The sequence below is a fragment of the Chrysochloris asiatica genome, unplaced genomic scaffold (genome assembly GCF_000296735.1).
Source record: "Chrysochloris asiatica unplaced genomic scaffold, ChrAsi1.0 scaffold00125, whole genome shotgun sequence".
Lineage (NCBI taxonomy): Eukaryota > Metazoa > Chordata > Mammalia > Afrosoricida > Chrysochloridae > Chrysochloris > Chrysochloris asiatica.
The window spans coordinates 3,541,933-3,558,632 of NW_006408643.1; the positions used below are offsets into that span (position 1 = coordinate 3,541,933).

Sequence of the window (16,700 nt, forward strand, 5' to 3'; positions counted from 1 at the left end):
TGGATGGGGAAGCTCACCTGGGCCGGCCTCTCCCCTGCCCCCTGCTGCACAGGTATTATCACCGTGATGTCAGCACTGTCGGTGGCCCCCTCCAAGGCCTTCACCTACTCCCAGGAGGGCTGGGCTTATGTCAAAGAACGTGCCAAGGAACATTCCAAGTAGTGGATTGGTTGAAGACGCCATGGACCGGAAGACTCCAGACTGGGAGCCCCCTCCGAGTGCAGCTCAGGACCTTGTGGGCCCAATAAAGGACTTCAGTAGTGTGCTGATCTATGTGCTGGACTCCTGGTGGCTCCTTGGGTGCCGTATAGGCACTGTTCCCTGGGGCCCTCACCCTGGCCTGGGGGGTCCGGGCAGACAGTGCTCAGGGGGCTGTGGAGGCTGAAGGTGCTGAGGGTGAGCTAGGCATGGGTGACTTGTTTGTTGGAGGTGAGACCTCTGTTGGGGTGGTCCTGGGGCACAGGAAGTCTGGAACCCACACACACATGCACCCTTAACCCCAGCCAAAGCTGTTTAAGGTTGGTCTTCAGTTGGCTGCTCTAGCTACTGTCCAGCCCTTCTTCCCTGGGCCCCAGCTTCATTCCGCCACTTCCCTGGCAACCGTGGGGATTTCTGAGGTGGAAAGGCTTAGGCACAGCCGTTTGGGAGCCCCCCAGCCCTAACTTCCCCCTCTCCCCCCGGAAGCCTCCCTGCCCCACACAGGATCAGCTCTCTTGACTCTACCTGGGTCCTGGTGTCTGTTCCCCATTGCACTGAGTTTGTCTGAGTGTGTCTGCTGGGCTCACGGAAAATGTACCAATGATATGAGGTGAGGGAGCCTGTGTTTGGAACCAGAGTCTCATCCCCCATACAGACAGGCTGGGGATGGACCTGAGGGTTCTGGTTCTGTTGCTTGGGTCCTGACACCTCCTGGCAGTTGCTCTTCTGCAGAACACTCCTGGTCTCCGGGTAGGCCTCCCATGTCCAGTGTGCCCCTGGACATGCGGTGCCAGTTGTCTATGCCCCTGAACTTCTTGGGCCTTCAGGAAGGATGAGCAGGATGGGGAGCAGCCCTTATTCTTGTTTCTCAGTCCTGTTGAGGAGCGGCTACTGCTGGCCATTACAGCAGCCAAGAGAATGACCCTCATGACCCACACGAGCCCCAGGAGTGTGTCCATTTTACAGATGAAAGGATTAGCAGGGTTAGGTTAAACACCCACTCTGCTGTCCTGGGGTTCCTAGGGAGTCTGCCTCCACCTAGCTCTCACGCCCTTGAATCCAGGATGGTGCTGTATTTAACCCATTACTCCCTGGACTCTCACACCGTCTTGGCATGGCTGTTACAGATAGGAGACAGCTGGTCCTATTAGAAGCAGGGCCTGCCACAAAGTACAATAATGTGTGTGTGTGTGTGTGTTTTGTTAATGTTTTATTGTGAATTACATGGTAGTTTACATGGGAGAACATTAGCTTTACATTCATCCTATCTTATATTGTTTTATTGCCATGGATACAAACCCCTTCATGCATCATCAACCAACTGCAGGGCAAGCCTTTCCCCTGGTCGTCAGCACACAGCCCCTCTCCCTCTCTGGTTCTAGAGTCCCCAGCTGCTCCATTTCCATGTCATCGTCTCTGCCTCCATCTCTGACGTCACTGCTCTCTGGGACAATGTGTGTTTTAATGCAGCCACGGGTAACGGAAGGGCACAGCAGCAGGTTAATTTGTGGCGTCAGCGCCCAGCAAAGGAAATGCTAGCAGGCTGGAGCAGCAGCAGCCACAGGTATAGCCCTGGGCTACAGACCATGTGCCTCTGAGCTCTGGCTACCCAAGACCTCTCGCCCATATTCCTCTCCAGTCTGGTAACCTCCCTACTGCCCTCCATGCTCTTTAGCAGGGCCCTCAGGTATTACACTGAGATCAGCAGCACCCTGAGCCATTGGCCTCTGCTAAGTTCTCACACCCACCCCCTCCCCATCTTCCTCATGGCTGGTCCTGCTCCGACTCTAGTTGAGACCCATCCCCTGACCTGCTGCCTGTTGTCTCCCCCCACACGTCCCATCACTTAGGAGCAGGGTTTCGCCACGTAAGACCTCTTGGCCCACCTCCAGGCCAGCTGTCGTTAGGTGCCATTGAGTTGGTACCTACTCATAATGACCCTATACACAACAGAATGAAACAATCTCACCATTGTTGCCATGCTTGAGCCCATTGATGCTTCCACTTTGCCAATCCATCTCGCTGGTGGTCTTCCTTTTTTTTTTCTTCTAATTCTCCACCTTAACCAAACATGATCCCTTTTCCAGCAACTGATCCCTCCTGACAATATGTCCGAAGTATGAGAGACGAATTTGGCCATCCTGGCCTCCAAGGAGCACTCTGGCTGCACTTCTTCCAACACAGATCTGTTGGTTCTTTTGGCAGTTCATGGCACTTTCAGTATTCTCCAACACCATAACTCAAAAGCATCCTTATTCACTGTCCAGCTCTCGCATCCATATGAGGTTATTGAAAATACCATGGCTTGGGTCAGACCACCTTAGTCCTAAAGCTGTGACATTTTTGCTCATCAACACTTGAAAAAGGTCTTGTGCCGCAGATTTGCCTAATGCAATATGTCCTCTGATTTCTTGACTGCTGCTTCCGTGAGTGTTGGTAATTGATCCAAGAATGAAAACCTTGACAACTTCAATTTTTCCTCTGTTGTTAAGAATGTTTATTGGTCGAGTGGTAAGGATTTTTGTTTTAAGATGCAATCCATACCGAAGGCTGTGTTTTTTCATCAGTAAATGTTTTAGTCCTCTTCAATTTCAGCAAGCAAGGTTGTATCATCTGCATATCACAGGTTGTTAATGAGTCTTCTTTCTCCAATCCTGATACCATGTTTTTCTTCATAGAACCCAGCTTCTTGGATGATTTGCTCAGCATACAGATTGAATATGTATGGTGAAAGAATACAGCCCTGTCGCACATCTCTCTTAATTTGAAACCATTGTGTTCCCATGTTGTTTGAACAACTGCCTCTTGGTCCAGGCACAGATTCCTCATGAGCACAGGTTGGCTGTGGTGGGGGGTCTAATCTGAACCATCCTTACGTATACATGACGCACCTGGGAACTTGTACATCTGTGGTGGGAAAACGAAAACAAAAACATGAGTGCTCAGCAGTGGGTGAGCCAGCATGGACTGGTTTGAATCTAGAAGGCTGGTGGTTTCACCCCAAACTGTAGGTGGCTGTTTGCTGTCCCTCCAACAGCTGCCCTTGTCATAGGACAACAGATGTTTGCAGCCTGACAAAAATGTTTCTGTAATTGGCTCAACTAAATGTTTCCTCCTGCTGAATGAAGCATGTGCCCTTTTATCTTGCTTAGAAATCTTGGTCAGATATTCAAGCTGTACCTTCTTCCAACTTCATTCAGACAAGTTGTCACCTTATAAAAAGGTACAGGTCTAGCCACATCCACAATGGATGAGACAACTACATCCACTACTGAAGGAATCTCCTTGTTCCTTAAAAAACACATTGCCATTTGTGCCTCAAAAGAACCACATGTACTCTTGAAGAAAAGGTGACATGTAAATGTTCAGCTAAACAAAGTGCAATGTAATCGTAACCTCACAACACAGGCAGACATGTCCATCAAGCCTGAGCCCAACAGGGAAATGTGTGCTTTGTAACATCCATGGGGGTGTTAGAGTACCTTCAAGATGATTTTTGACAGAACTGCCCCATAAGGTTTCCTAGGTTATAGTTGTTAGGTGCTGTCGAGTTGGTAGGTAACCGACTCATAGCAACTCTGCACAACATATTGAAACACTGCCCCATCCTCACAAGCCTGAGCACATTGCTCCCACTGTGCCAATGCATCTGGTTGCAGGGGGGGTGGGGGGTGGGATCCTCTTTTTCACTGATCCTCCACTTTACCAAGCATGATGTCCTCCAGGGACTGGTCCTTCCTGATAATATGTCCACAGTAGAAGTCTGGCCATCGTGGCTTCTAAGGAGCATTCTGGCTTGGCTGTACTTCTTCCAACAGTAGTTTGTTCTTTTGGCAGTCCATAGCACTTTGAATAGTATTCAACACCATGGCTCAAATGCATCAATTCCTCTAGTGTTCCTTATTCACTGCCCAACTTTCACATCACATGCCTCTGAGGTTACTGACAATGCCTTGGCCTGGGTAGGAACATTTTCTCCTGACTATCGTTAATAGAACAGCTAGGTGGGTTTGAACCACTCATCTTTCTTTGGAGCCAAGCCCCTACCTCTTGTACCACCAGGGCTTGGCTTATCCACATAAAAGGACGTTAAGAAGTAGTGTTCTGTGGAAAACACAAAAGTAGTGCACGGCCCCATTTTTGCAAATAACCTCCTATCCTTGCTGGACCCCCTCGGTGGTTTTCCAGTCTCTATTTGTCCATATTTACACATAAGTGGTATGAATACTCACATTACAAAACAAACTCATGCTGTCAAACAAAACCCAAGGCTCAAGTAGGTTCATGGTAGAAAAAACTTCCCTGTCCCCTAAGTGACCAAACCAAGGACTGTGGGCTCTTGAGTCTTCTGTGTCAGTGGCCCATGGTGGCCACTACACGTCTGAGGGCTGCCTGGTGCACACCCTGCTCCTCAGGGGCACTGGAAGTGCCTGAGGCACAATATTGCAAAGGACTAAGGGGCCAAGATGGGGCCAAGGCAGCAAATATTTGGCGGAAAGTCTTCCTAGAATGATTACCCATCCTGTAAATTGCTTTCCGTCTGCCCCTGGAGAATGAAGGGCTCTGGTGGCTTGAACCCACTTGGCAGCACTATGAAAGCCCTGGCAATGGGATCCGGTTAAAATGACAACCCCAGTCGTTCACATGGGGCACTGTAGTCACAATGACAGTCTGTAAGTCTGTTATCACAGAGTTTTACTTAAGAGAGGCGGCAATAAAATTGAGATGACACCTTAATTAAAGGGTATGTGAACAGAAACACATTTATTACAAAAAACCAAAACAAAACAAGAACCCAAATTCACATTGTATTGAGCTACAATATGGCAGCAGATTAAAAAAAAAAAGTTTTATTTGTACACAGATCAAGAATTCCTAACAGAAGAGGCTCTGGGGGCCACAGGGCAGGGACATGGGTGGGAAAGCGTTAGTAGCGGCGAGTGAAGCGGGCTTCGTTGGGTCTGTTCCCTCGGGTCTGGCCTCCAAATCCTCCTTGCATCCCGCCGCGCGGCATCACGTGGCCCCGGGAGGCTCCACTGGGGGCAAAGCCGCCCCGCCTAGGAACAAATTCAGATTCTTGTGTCCGTGAAGCCCTCCCACTGCGCAGGCCACCTGTCCCAAACTGCACACGTTCAATGGGATGGGGCAGGCGCTCTTCTGGACTCTGGTCCTGCTCTGGAGCAGCGGCACCGGAAGACAGACTCACAGCCGTCTGAAGAGCAGTGACACGGGACTGAGTACACATCACAGGACAGGGGAAGGTAGTGCTGCTCGGAAAGACTTGACTGTTTTAAACCTTCACCAAGTGAAGCCAACATGCAAAGAAGAGACAGGTAAAGGTGGAGAGGTGAGGCATCGAGGGAAAGAGTACGCGCCAGCGTCAGTGCACCTTACCCCGACATCCCTCCCCGGCTCATCATGTGGCCCGGCCCAGAATGGCCAGACAGGCTTCTCTCTCCACCTGGAAAATAAGAGACGGAGGAGCTGCAGCACAAGCCGCTGCTGAGACACCAGGCACTAGGCTCCCGCCCTCCAGAGGGAAAGCCAACTCTTTACCTTGCCACCTCTTGTGGTCCCTGTCCATCATGCTTCCCTCGGCACCACCCGGCCATGCACGGTCATCTTCCAGTCTTCGGCTGTGGTCCCCCCAGTCACGTCTGCCCCTTAAAAACAAACATCTCTGATTTGGATTGCCCTTGTCTTGGTGTTACCTTACACCCACAGAAGAGGATTTTAGGGGGTGAACAGAACTCCCCATGTGCTTGCCCTCGTCCTGTTAGGAGCACCAACTGGCTACTGCTCGTCTCTCTACTCTGGACCCTTGTTTGTGTAGGGTGTCTCTCTGCTCTACAGTGACCCTGACAGCTTCCCACCTCCCACACCAAAGGAGACCAGCACACATGGCACCTCATCTGCTGATGTGGGCGAGGCCCTGATACAAACCTGGGAGGGGGAGGCAGTCCCCTGCCTTCACTCATCCTCTTGTCAGAGCCATAGCCACCCCACCCGTCGCGGGAGTCCCGGCCGTGGCGCTCTGGTCCTCCGTGGCGCTCAGGATAGTGCTGAGTGTTCCAAGAGGCAGGAAAGAGAGCAGGCTTCAGTATCAATCCCAGAAGCCCGTGAGAAAGATGGCACACAGTAACAGGTGAAGAGGTGCAATGGTTAAGTGTCCAGCTGTCAACCCAAGTGCTGGAGACAGCTGTAAGCCAGCAGTCACTCTGAGGAGACCTGGCCATCTCCTCTCATCAAGAGGGCATCCTAGGAAACCCTAATGTCACGAGGGCCCACTTGGAGGCAGAACGCACACAGCAGCAGCTACACTCTCCACTCGGGTAAATAACCCATCAGAGTCGGCCTTCATCCTCTTCACTCCAATTCAAGTCTTTCCAGAACAAGATGCTCATAAGCCTCTGCTGGACACTGGATAGAGGTGCAGCCAGGCCCCATGAGCTGGACATCATCCACCACTAAGTAAAGACTGACATAAAAAGCCAACCAAGCAAGTCTCCTTCTTTGAAGGCAAAAAGAGATCCCTAAAACAACAGTCCTATAAACCAGCTGATTAGGCAAACTGTTTTTTAAATTCTTATTTAAACTTTTTAGCTCCTACTTTAGACAGCATCATTTAATTTTGAGGAAAGACAAAACCAGAAGACATCATTAATGGCCTTTGTTCAGTCTGTGGCTTATGATTTAAAGCTGGGCACAGTACCCCACAAGGAGCTAGAAATCATCAGAAATTTCTGTTCAGTCAACCTGTGACTAGGCTCAGGCATTATGGTCTGGTTCCAGCTTTTCTGGCAGCTCATGTGTCATGAGCTGCCATTTCGGGCAGCACCTATGACTTATTTAGATTTGTGTATGTGGGAAAAACAAACTCTCTTTTCCTAGTCAGGAGAGCACCAGCCAATGATGATATGAAAAGATCACTAGCAACATACATGTAACTGTATGACACACATCTACCACAGACGGAGAATATTAAAGCTGCAGAGGGAGCATCTTGGCTCATCATGAGACTGACCACATGAGGATCAGGGAGCCAGAGGATGCCCACTCCACAACCAGGGATGGACATCTCAGTTACTACAGAAAGACTGCTAGGACTGAGGGATAGTCAAGGAAACACTAAGAGAAAAGAACATTGAACTCCTGACCACGGCCTGCTTTCTGATTTCCCGAGAGATTCAGCGAGCTTTAGGGAAATCCTCAATCTCTGTGGAAGGTAGTAGCTGTGTTGAGGTGAGTCAATTACAATTCATTGTGACCCTGAATAGAATTTGGCCTCATTTTGCTATGCAAATTTGCAGTGTGAGCAATAGTCCCCTTATTTCCACTGGACACACACATAGGGACACGTCCAAGGACACAATGGCACCCAGTGTCGCTCGTAGTATGGACACTACACACACACACAATGTTCAGCTGGGTGCTACACGCAGCAGGAAGGAGGCTCTCCGGCACTACTTGACTACCAACAGGCAGTTAGGAAGGCCCTGGGCACCTTGGGACCAAAGCCAAGTGACCAAAACGGAACAAAAAGAATCCAGAGCCTCATCTGACAAGCACCCCTTCGGCTCAGGCTCAGAGGAAAAGGTGTGTTGAAGGGAAAGGAAACACAGCCTCTGACTTACCTGCCCTTCTCTTTCACCCATCATTGACCTTGAACCTTCTCTCCTGAAAAAGATCAATAAAATCCAGATGTAAAGTAAGGAAGGGGCAAAGCCTATGAGGAAGCATCGCTTCTTAACTCAGAGCCCAGAAAGACTGGCAGCTGACTGACCTGTCCACCGAGTGGTCGGGGTAGCGGCCGCGGTCTCGGTGGTCGAAGCTATGGAAACGCTCCTGGCGGCTGAAGTCAGAATGGTAGCGGTCTTCCAGAGCAGCCCGCTTGGCTTCTGGCCAATAGGCATCGTCTCGCCTGGAAGGAGTGAGGTGCACATGCATTCCAAAGGTAGGGTCCAGGGGACTTCTCCCCGAGATGGAGCCCTTTTAGGGGAGCTGCTGAACCAGCCTCCAGATAGATGGCCCCTGACGGCCCCTGACGTCAATGACACCCACACCAATTCCTCCAAGAGACTGTCCGGTGTCCAAGAGCCCCCCTCTGGAGAGGACCACCAGGCTAGGCTCACCGGCCGTCCAGGTCGTAGGGGCGCCGCACTGAGGGTCGCCGCTCCTGCTCATAGCGCAGCTCCTGCTGACGCCGCAGCTCCTCGCGCTCGCGGTGGATGCGCTCCTGCTCCTTCCTGCGCTCGTGCTCCACGTGCATCCGCTCGCGCTCCAGCCGCTCCCGCTCCCAGCGCTCTCTCTCTAGCCGCTGTCGCTGGAACGCCAATTTCTCTCGGGCGATCTCCAGCCGCTCCCGTTCCTCCCGCTCCCACTGAGCCTGCATGCGGTGCTCCCGCTCACTGCGCTCGCGCACCCTGTGGAGGAAGGATGCGGCAGGTGAGGAGAAGGAGCAGGGACCCCAGTCCTGCCTCCAGAGCACGGGCTATGCTCTGTCCTGACAGAAAGGGTGAGTCTGTGCCACCAACGATGTTGTGAACGGGACCTCAGTCCCCACACATCTGCCCGGAGTTCAAGAAACAAGGGATTCAAAAGTAGGGAACGTAACAGAATTTTCATTGCATCCAATGAAGTCTAAACTAGACCTTTTGCTTCTGGAACTACAAACTTTTAACCAGTTGTGAATTCAACAAGACTCCTCTACTGCTGCTGAGTCTGACTCACAATGAAATGACCCTGGATGGATGCACATGGTCACACCTTTCTCCCTCTGAGCAGCTGGTGGGTTCCAAATGCCCACCTTTTGTGTTAGCAGGCAAACAGTTAACCATGGCACCTTCAAACGGGGCCAGTACAGAACTGGAATCTTTTGAAGATGCATGTAACTCTGGTTGACTCAACACCCAGGGAAGGCCTGCAGCAACTGAGTGGTGGAGCAGGGCTGGGCCTGGTTCCCATCATTTTGGTGAATTTCTTGAAAGCCTTTTCCCTTCATCTCTGTCTGTGCTAACACAGCAGTCTCTGATCCTTTGCCTCTGAATTTGGTCAGATATGTACCAGGAGGTTCTTGACTTACCTGCGGGACTCTGAGTCTCTTGACTTTCGAGGCTCCTTGACTTTATCAAAGGATACAACGGAACGTTTCTCCCGGCTGGCTGACTTGCGATCCTGACTCTTGGAAGCCTGGTTCAGAGAACAGTAAAATGTTAAAGTATAAAGAGGAAACCAAGCTAGTTGCCATAGAGACAATTCCTACTCATGGTGATCTAATGGAGACAGAGTGGAACTGTACTCTCATCACCAGATCTTTCTTCCAAGACATCTCAGGGTGGATCTGAACCACCAACCTCTTGGTTTTAAGTGGTGCGTTCAACTGATGGCACCACTCAGGGACACCAGAAAAAGACAGCGTGTGACTATGCAAGAAGACCCTAGATGACAATGAATTTGTAACAAAGCCATCAAATACTGCCTTGTTTGCCTAGGGCTATGTGACCTCTTGAGCCATGTCATGTTTTCATCATAACTGACACTCACAGACTTCCCTGAACATTTGATGAGAAAATCCGATCTATCCAGGTATAGAATACATGTGTCCATTTTTCTCGACACATTTCATAAAAGCAAAAACAGTATTTTATACTTTGAGATTTTTTTGCAAGAAACCGAAACCGAACAGCATCCCACATAAATAGCTTATTCGTTTCCTTTTCTTAACTAAACAGGCAGTAAGTGCCTACTGGAGACTACTAACTTCCTTGTGTCCTGCCTAGGGTCAAGTCTAAGAACGTATCAAGGAAAAGCTTTTAACACTTTTCCAAACTTTTTATTTCTACAGTTTTTGGAAGCGCAGAAACCATTTCCCAAATTAAGTGCAAGGTGCCCCTAAATTATAAAACCCGACGTCCCTTGACACTAGGAAGACAGAGACTCACCCGCTCTTTAGAGCCAGATGTTTTCACACTAATGACAGGCACACCTTTAGACTTGTCCATGACCACAGTCCGCTCAGTGCCACGACTCCCTACAGGGCAAAAGGAGGAGCCTTGGTCAACACGCGGACCAAGTGGGGCTGAGGTGGAGAACTACAGAAGGTGAAGCCTATGAACAGATGGGGAGCCCCAGGTGCCCATCAGTTTGGTGGGCTACCTGACACTGGCTAGGAATGGACAGAGGAGAGCCCGGAGTGTCCATTGGCTGGTGGGCTACCTGACTTTGTGGTTCGAGATCGCTCTGAGGGGCTGGATTTCTGATCATCTGGATCTTTACCCTTTTCTCCACTTCCGTCTTCACCCTTTTTAGCATCGTCTTTCTTGTCGGCTTTTTCATCCCTCTTAAGGTTTGTGGATCTGCAAAGAATGCCAGAACACAGGTCTGCCCAATCAGTTCCTGCAAGGCCAAAAAAGCAGCCCAAGTGGTCCCAGAAAGGTGGACAGAGAGGGCAGGGCCTTTGCCCATCCTCCCCCACGGATAAGCACAGTGAGTGTCCAGAGAGAGGATGAGCTGGCCTCCAGACCCCATCCTGTGGTGGGCAGGAGGAGAGCAGTACCTGTCACTGGTGCTCGACTTGTCCTTTTTCCCATCGCCCTCGCGCTTGTCAGAGGTTTTCTTCCCAACAGGTTCGTTCTTCGCCTGAAATCATATTAATTGGGGAGGAGAAAATGAGAGGGAAGCATTCTTGAATGTCCCCCAACTGGTGCACCCTGGGGAGAAAATGCCACCTACTTTTTCCACTGAAATCATTTTCCCATGGAGCTCGGTTTTGTGCAGGTGGCTGATGCATTTTGTGGCCTCTTCGGCCGTAGACATGGTGACAAAACCGTAACAGCGAGCTCCAGGACTCCGGGCATTGGTCACAACCTTGGCGCCCACCACCTGAAAGGAGAGCAAGTCAGGTGGCTCAGAGCCCAGTAGGGTGACAGCCACAAGGGAGCAGTGCTGAGTGCCTCAGTGCCAGTCCCCCCTGGGAATCCCAGGCTCTCTGACTTCCATTCTGGGCTATCCTATGGGTCAGGGCAGCAGGATAATGTAGGGGATTAGATGGTGGAATCAAACACAGGGTTCAAGAGGCAAGGAGGAACTGCCTACACTCCTCCTGCTACACCGAGGTTTACCCCTAGCGCAGGGCCTCCTATGGAGATGGCCCTCCACACGCCACAGCACTGGGCACCTCTGAGGAGTGGGGAAGGGCTCTGGCTGTGGACAGGAGGGAAGACACTTCCAGCCACCCGTTCAGTTGGAAAAGAGGCCCAGGCAGGCAGTCGTCTCTATTATGGTTGTGTGCTGCGAAGTTGCTTCTGACTCATAGCAACCGTTTCCAAAGGGGTAAATCTTTCTGGGAGCAGAAAGCCTCATCTTTCTCCCAAGGAACTACTGAAAGTTTTGAACAGCTGACCTTGAGGTTAGTAGCCTGACTCGTAGCCACTATACTACCAGAGGGTCTTACTCATTCATCTCTATGTTGTTGTTGTTATGTGCCGTGGAGTCGGTTCCGACTCATAGCGACCCTGCACAGGGTTTCCGAGGCTGTTCATCTTTACGGGAGCAGAACACCTCGTCTTTCATCCGTGGAACCGCTGGTAGTTTCCAACTGCTGACCTTACAATTCACAGCCCAGTTCGTAACCACTAAGCAACCAGAGAAGCACCTGATAATGAGGTTTTCTCTTAGTGGCTATGGGACATCAACATTTGGACAAATACTGCAACTTGCTGAACTCATACAAGGAGCAGGAGCCTGTGCTTACAAACCCCAGTGAGCACAGGGAAGGAGGAAAGGAATGAAGGAAGGAAGGAAGGGAGGGAGGGAGGGAGGAAGGAAAGGAAGGCAGGCAGGCAGGCAGGCAGGCCAAGTGATGCCTTTGGAATAGGAGAGGTTGCTGCAGGGAACCCGCAATAGGAAGGAAAGAGGCAGGAGACTGAAGAGAGTGACGGACCCGCACCAGCCTGCCCCCTCTGTGGGAGATGGCAGACATTCTGAAATGCCCTGTCTTCAGAGAGGAGCTTTAGTTAGAAGTGGGTGGTAGATGCTCTCAGTGATAGCAGGGCGTGACTGAGCTGGGCCTGTGGTGAGCCCATTCTCAGTGGTTAGGCTCCTCGTGCCAAGAGCCTAAGTCTGAGAAGCGTAGAAACAAACTCAGGAAGCGATAGGCAGATGTGTAGAGAGGGATGAGAGATGTATACGCGCCCCCCACCCCCACCTGTGGAAGGGTAAAGCATCACTCCTGGCCCGGACAGGGTGTTCGCCCCACAGAACCTGCAGCCCATACCTTTCCATACTTGCTGAAAAGATTCTTCAGATCGGTAGCTCTGGTGGTGGAAGAAAGTCCACTGACCCAGAAATTTCTTCCACAGCTGCTCCGACCTAATGGAAAAGGAACCCAGTTCAGCCCCAAAGCGCCTGCCCCATCAAACACTGCCCCCTACTCTCCTCACATGACCCCAGTGATATTTGAAATGTCAGTGATAACCATGAGTTAGGGCTTTGGGGACCATATGAGAAGTCTGCAAAGTCACCCAAATGGCATCCCACTGCCCAGAGCAGGCTGTTTAACAGTAAACAGCTTTCTCAGAAGACCCATCTGCATCCCCTTCCCCACTATACTTTTGTTCCTTTATAGAACCCAAATTAAGAGGAAACTTTGACCAAAATATAATAATTCTAAATTAGTAGCACTAATCAAGGTTTCAAAACAAAGTAAGACAAAAACAAAAAATACACACATACTGGGGGGTGGGGGTGGGGATTCTGCAAAACAACCCCATTGCCATTAAATCAATTCTAACTCATAGCAAACCTATAAGACAGGGTTGAACTGCCCGAACTGCCCCACAGGCTATCTGAGGCCGGAATAGCTTTCTCCTTTGAGGCAGCTGGTGGATTCAAATTGTTGGCCTTCTGGTTACCAGCAGAGTGCTGTGCCCCTAGGTCTCCCAATCGTAGTGGTTAGGGTAGTAGTGACAAACCCAAAACAACTGAAACCAGAGCATGTTGAACTAGATGCCATAGTCATATAGGTAGAGGAATTGCTACAGGACCTACCCTTTTCTTCTTTGGAAAGCCGTTTTGTATCCAAGTCATCTTCGCCAGAACTAAAGACAAAAACACAATGTTACTCCAAAAAGACTATGCTTAGAGAAAAAAAAAAAAAAAAATTAAATTATGTGTTGAGGTTACATACCTACCCGAAATTTAGTTCTAAAAACAACCCCGACAAAATAGTATTGAAAGGCTGACCTAGCCCTAAGATTTCACACCCACAAGAGTTAATTAATTCTGCTGGGCTAAACAATTATTTAGGAAGAATTAAAGGACACAACCAGGAGAGGTTGAGAAAAGTAAAAGGAAAAAAAAAAAAAAGTAATCAGCTGAAACTACACAGAGAAATACAATGCTCTCTTAAAGGGTAAACTACAACTGCATGAGTCTGTCTGGCCAACTGCAGAAAAACAGCTTATGTGTGTCATTAAGTGACCAATGAAAAGGAGATAGCGTCTGGTCTAAAACTGAGAAAAAACAAACCTCATTTTCTGATCAGCGCCCTCACTGGCTGAGGACTCTTTAGGAGCCGGAGGGACTTCATTACAAGCTTCAAAGTCACCCTTCTTCGCGTCTTCTTTGCTATCTCTGGGTTCAGGGCTTGAGGCTTCGCGGGGTGCTTCCGCCGCCACCTCCTTGTTAGAGGCGTCCGCGTCTTCTGGGGCTTTACTACTCTGTTCACCTGGCTTCTCTAGCCCTACGGGCTCACAGTCCGCACTCTCGCCATCGCCTGTCTGCTCCGCCGGCTCCCTTTTCACTACCGCTAACGGGGTGTCTGCCTTGCTCTGAGCGTCTGTTGACTCGCTGGCCAAATCTAAACCGCCTTCCTCCTGCTCCTCCTCCGGGTGAGCGCGCTCAGAAAGGTCCTCCTCTTCCGCAAGCTTGCTGTCTGGCCCCACGCTACTTGTATCTTGTGCCAATGGCTGCTCCACCTCGGAACCTTCTTCTTTTACTGGCTCAGATTTACAAGTTTCCCCCAAAATGTCGAGTATTTTCTCATTTTCTACGGATTTAACAGGAATAGAATGGCACAAGGTTTAATGACCAGGGAAATAAAGCAAGCACAAGTGTGGATCGACTGGGCACGGCTGCCACAAGAACATGAAGAGAACAGCTAGCTACACAGAGATTGGAAAACCCGAGGGGTACACAGTTACCTGCTGTGACTACCTGCATGCCACCAACTACTGCATGAAGACTCTATGCTACAGGGAAGAGACACGCATCCCAGAGATTTAAACCCCAACACCTTCTGGCTGATTCTTGACAGTCTTCATTCTGTAGTTGTTTACATATGACTCTTCCAAATTTAGCTTCCAAAGTCCAAGGTGCTTAACTGACACGAATGGCCATTCACTGAACAGCTCAATTTCCAAATGGCTTTGAATTTCGTTTAACAGAACCGTCCAATAGGAAAACCAGAATATCTTCTAGTGGCGCTCTGAGATATTGCAGTCCAGAAAGTGAATAGGATTTGTTTGGAATTCTCCTGAAGAAACTCTTTCCTCTTCGGGAATCCAGTTACGTCTGTCTCAATGATTTAAAATGTATCTCCCTAATGCTACCTGCACTGCCTGAACGAAAACATCTAACACGAAGCTACTGTCCAATATCACAAGATCTGTTTTGTGGGGCGCACAGACATTATAGCTTGTGAAAGGCCTGCAAAGTCAGACACTTAAGGGCTGTTTCAGATTATAAAGGTGCGAAAAGTTTCATTGCACCAGTATGTATTTTTTGCGAAATTAGCAGCCAGACACTTGGACAGATCTGGTGATATGGCTGGGTTTCCAATCTCTATGATCCTGGTATGCTCTGGATCGTAAACCTTTAAAATACTGTATACTACCACAAGACAACTTGTTAAAATTAAAGAATTCAAATTAGAGAAGGTGGAAAACCAGCCTGGCTCAAACCCTCAATGGTAAGTTTTTCATTTAACAGTACCTGGCTCCAGGGACGGCTCTTCAATTTCCTGCAACAAAAAAAGGCAAATTAGACTCTGCAGGATGGAGAAAGCCATGGTCAGCCACACCAGAAACCAGGATCACTAAGAAGAGAGTCCCTTTTGCACATCTCGGCCCCGGGTCCCATACTAGCACCCTTTCTGGCAGTGTTTCCACAAGAGAGCATGTCACACACTGTGGAGACTGAGGTGTTTCAAGGAAAGCCGGTATTTTCCTCATCTGCCTGGCTCTCACCATCAATCTATACAGTCCGGCTGTCTGGTCCCCCGTGATCCCCAGGATCACCCAGCCCTTCCCATCTCCTCTCCCAGCCAGTGTTCTCACCACCAGTTTCCATTCCCACCCTGCGCACACAGTGCACACGCTCAGTGATTCCTTATTTGAGGCAGCACCTGCTCTTACTAACTCCCACCCGATCCCCAGTGGCGTACACCTTTTGCATTCAACAGTGGGTTTTGATGCCATGTCCCTCCCCGATGCCTCTGTCCCTGGCAAGTCCCATACTCCTTTATGGGACAATCTCTTCTTCTAGAAAGGCTTCCTTCTCTCACTACTTCCTCTCCAACCCAATTTCCAGCATGTCCCGAAGCTCCACAGTTCCCCATGCAAAGGAAGGAAGGAAACACTTCCAGTGAAAGAGCCAACACCACTGAAGCTCCAGGCCTCATTCACATACATCCACTCATCCTAGTATTGAGAGAACCCTAGCATGTTGGCACTATTAGGAGGATCCCTTTAAAAAACAAATCAGAGTAAGCAACTGTTGTAAAGAAGGGACACACTCCTTCCAATAATCCACCCTTGAATTGATTACTGACAAAGGCTGGAGAATTAGTAACAGAGAAGTGGGATAAGTGGTTACATTGTGATGAATGGCAGCAAACAAAATGTGTACAAAATGCTGAATGGAAAAGCGATTTGCTCTGTAAACCTTCATCCAATGCAACAAAGAGTCAAAGAAGGAGTCAACAGTGGCACAGACCGGTTAAATGGCTCCAAGACACAACAGAGTCCATGCCTTGTACACCTGCTAAATGGACATCAATGTGCAATCCTGTCTTTGGGAAATTCCCTGGCTTTCTGGTTCACAGGCTTCAAATGTTCTTTTCTTCCTCCAGCCCAATGTTGGAAATGGAGAAGGTCCAAGAATGAAGCCAACCGTCAGTTAAGGCAGAATGGTTTCATCTGTTTGTGGGTTGTTCTTGTTAGGAGCCGCGAAGCCGGTACTCATAGCGACCATAAGCACAATAGAGGGAAACAATGCCCAGTCCTATGCAACTTTGTCATTATTGCTGTAGCCGCTGCACCAATCTACCTCTTTGGGCGGTCTATTCATACATTTTTCATTGATATTCATAAGGTTATCAGTGACTAAACATTCGGAAGTAGTCTGTCTTAGCCTGGAAACTCAGCTGAAACCTGCCCACCATGGGTGACACCATTGTTGTGACGTTGGAGGTGACCCTGCTGCTATTTAACATACCCATGGCA

General features: G+C 49.5%; 2 protein-coding genes across 5 annotated transcripts in view; one reads left to right on the forward strand and one right to left on the reverse strand.

Moving 5' to 3' along the window:
• The window catches only part of LOC102824244 (chromosome unknown open reading frame, human C19orf70), a 3,831-nt gene extending 3,669 nt beyond the window's left edge, over positions 1-162 (forward strand). Inside the window, exon 4 of the mRNA XM_006869025.1 lies at positions 53-162. Within this exon, the coding sequence (XP_006869087.1) occupies positions 53-162 (110 nt within the window). The remainder of the gene's footprint in view (positions 1-52) is intronic.
• A 4,773-nt stretch (positions 163-4,935) lies between these two features.
• Positions 4,936-16,700, reverse strand: part of SAFB (scaffold attachment factor B) — a 28,255-nt gene continuing 16,490 nt past the window's right edge. The window contains exons 5-20 of one of the 4 annotated variants that reach the window (XM_006868905.1): positions 15,190-15,217; positions 13,726-14,245; positions 13,246-13,295; positions 12,473-12,567; positions 10,930-11,079; positions 10,754-10,836; positions 10,414-10,553; positions 10,140-10,228; positions 9,281-9,387; positions 8,331-8,621; positions 7,982-8,119; positions 7,833-7,875; positions 6,142-6,260; positions 5,755-5,861; positions 5,593-5,659; positions 4,936-5,255 (exon numbers count right to left, since the gene is read on the reverse strand). In XM_006868905.1, the coding sequence (XP_006868967.1) occupies positions 5,126-5,255; positions 5,593-5,659; positions 5,755-5,861; positions 6,142-6,260; positions 7,833-7,875; positions 7,982-8,119; positions 8,331-8,621; positions 9,281-9,387; positions 10,140-10,228; positions 10,414-10,553; positions 10,754-10,836; positions 10,930-11,079; positions 12,473-12,567; positions 13,246-13,295; positions 13,726-14,245; positions 15,190-15,217 (2,157 nt within the window). In that variant the 3' untranslated portion in view covers positions 4,936-5,125. The remainder of the gene's footprint in view (positions 5,256-5,592; positions 5,660-5,754; positions 5,862-6,141; positions 6,261-7,832; positions 7,876-7,981; positions 8,120-8,330; positions 8,622-9,280; positions 9,388-10,139; positions 10,229-10,413; positions 10,554-10,753; positions 10,837-10,929; positions 11,080-12,472; positions 12,568-13,245; positions 13,296-13,725; positions 14,246-15,189; positions 15,218-16,700) is intronic. The other 3 variants (XM_006868906.1, XM_006868907.1, XM_006868904.1) reach the window with 3 other exon arrangements.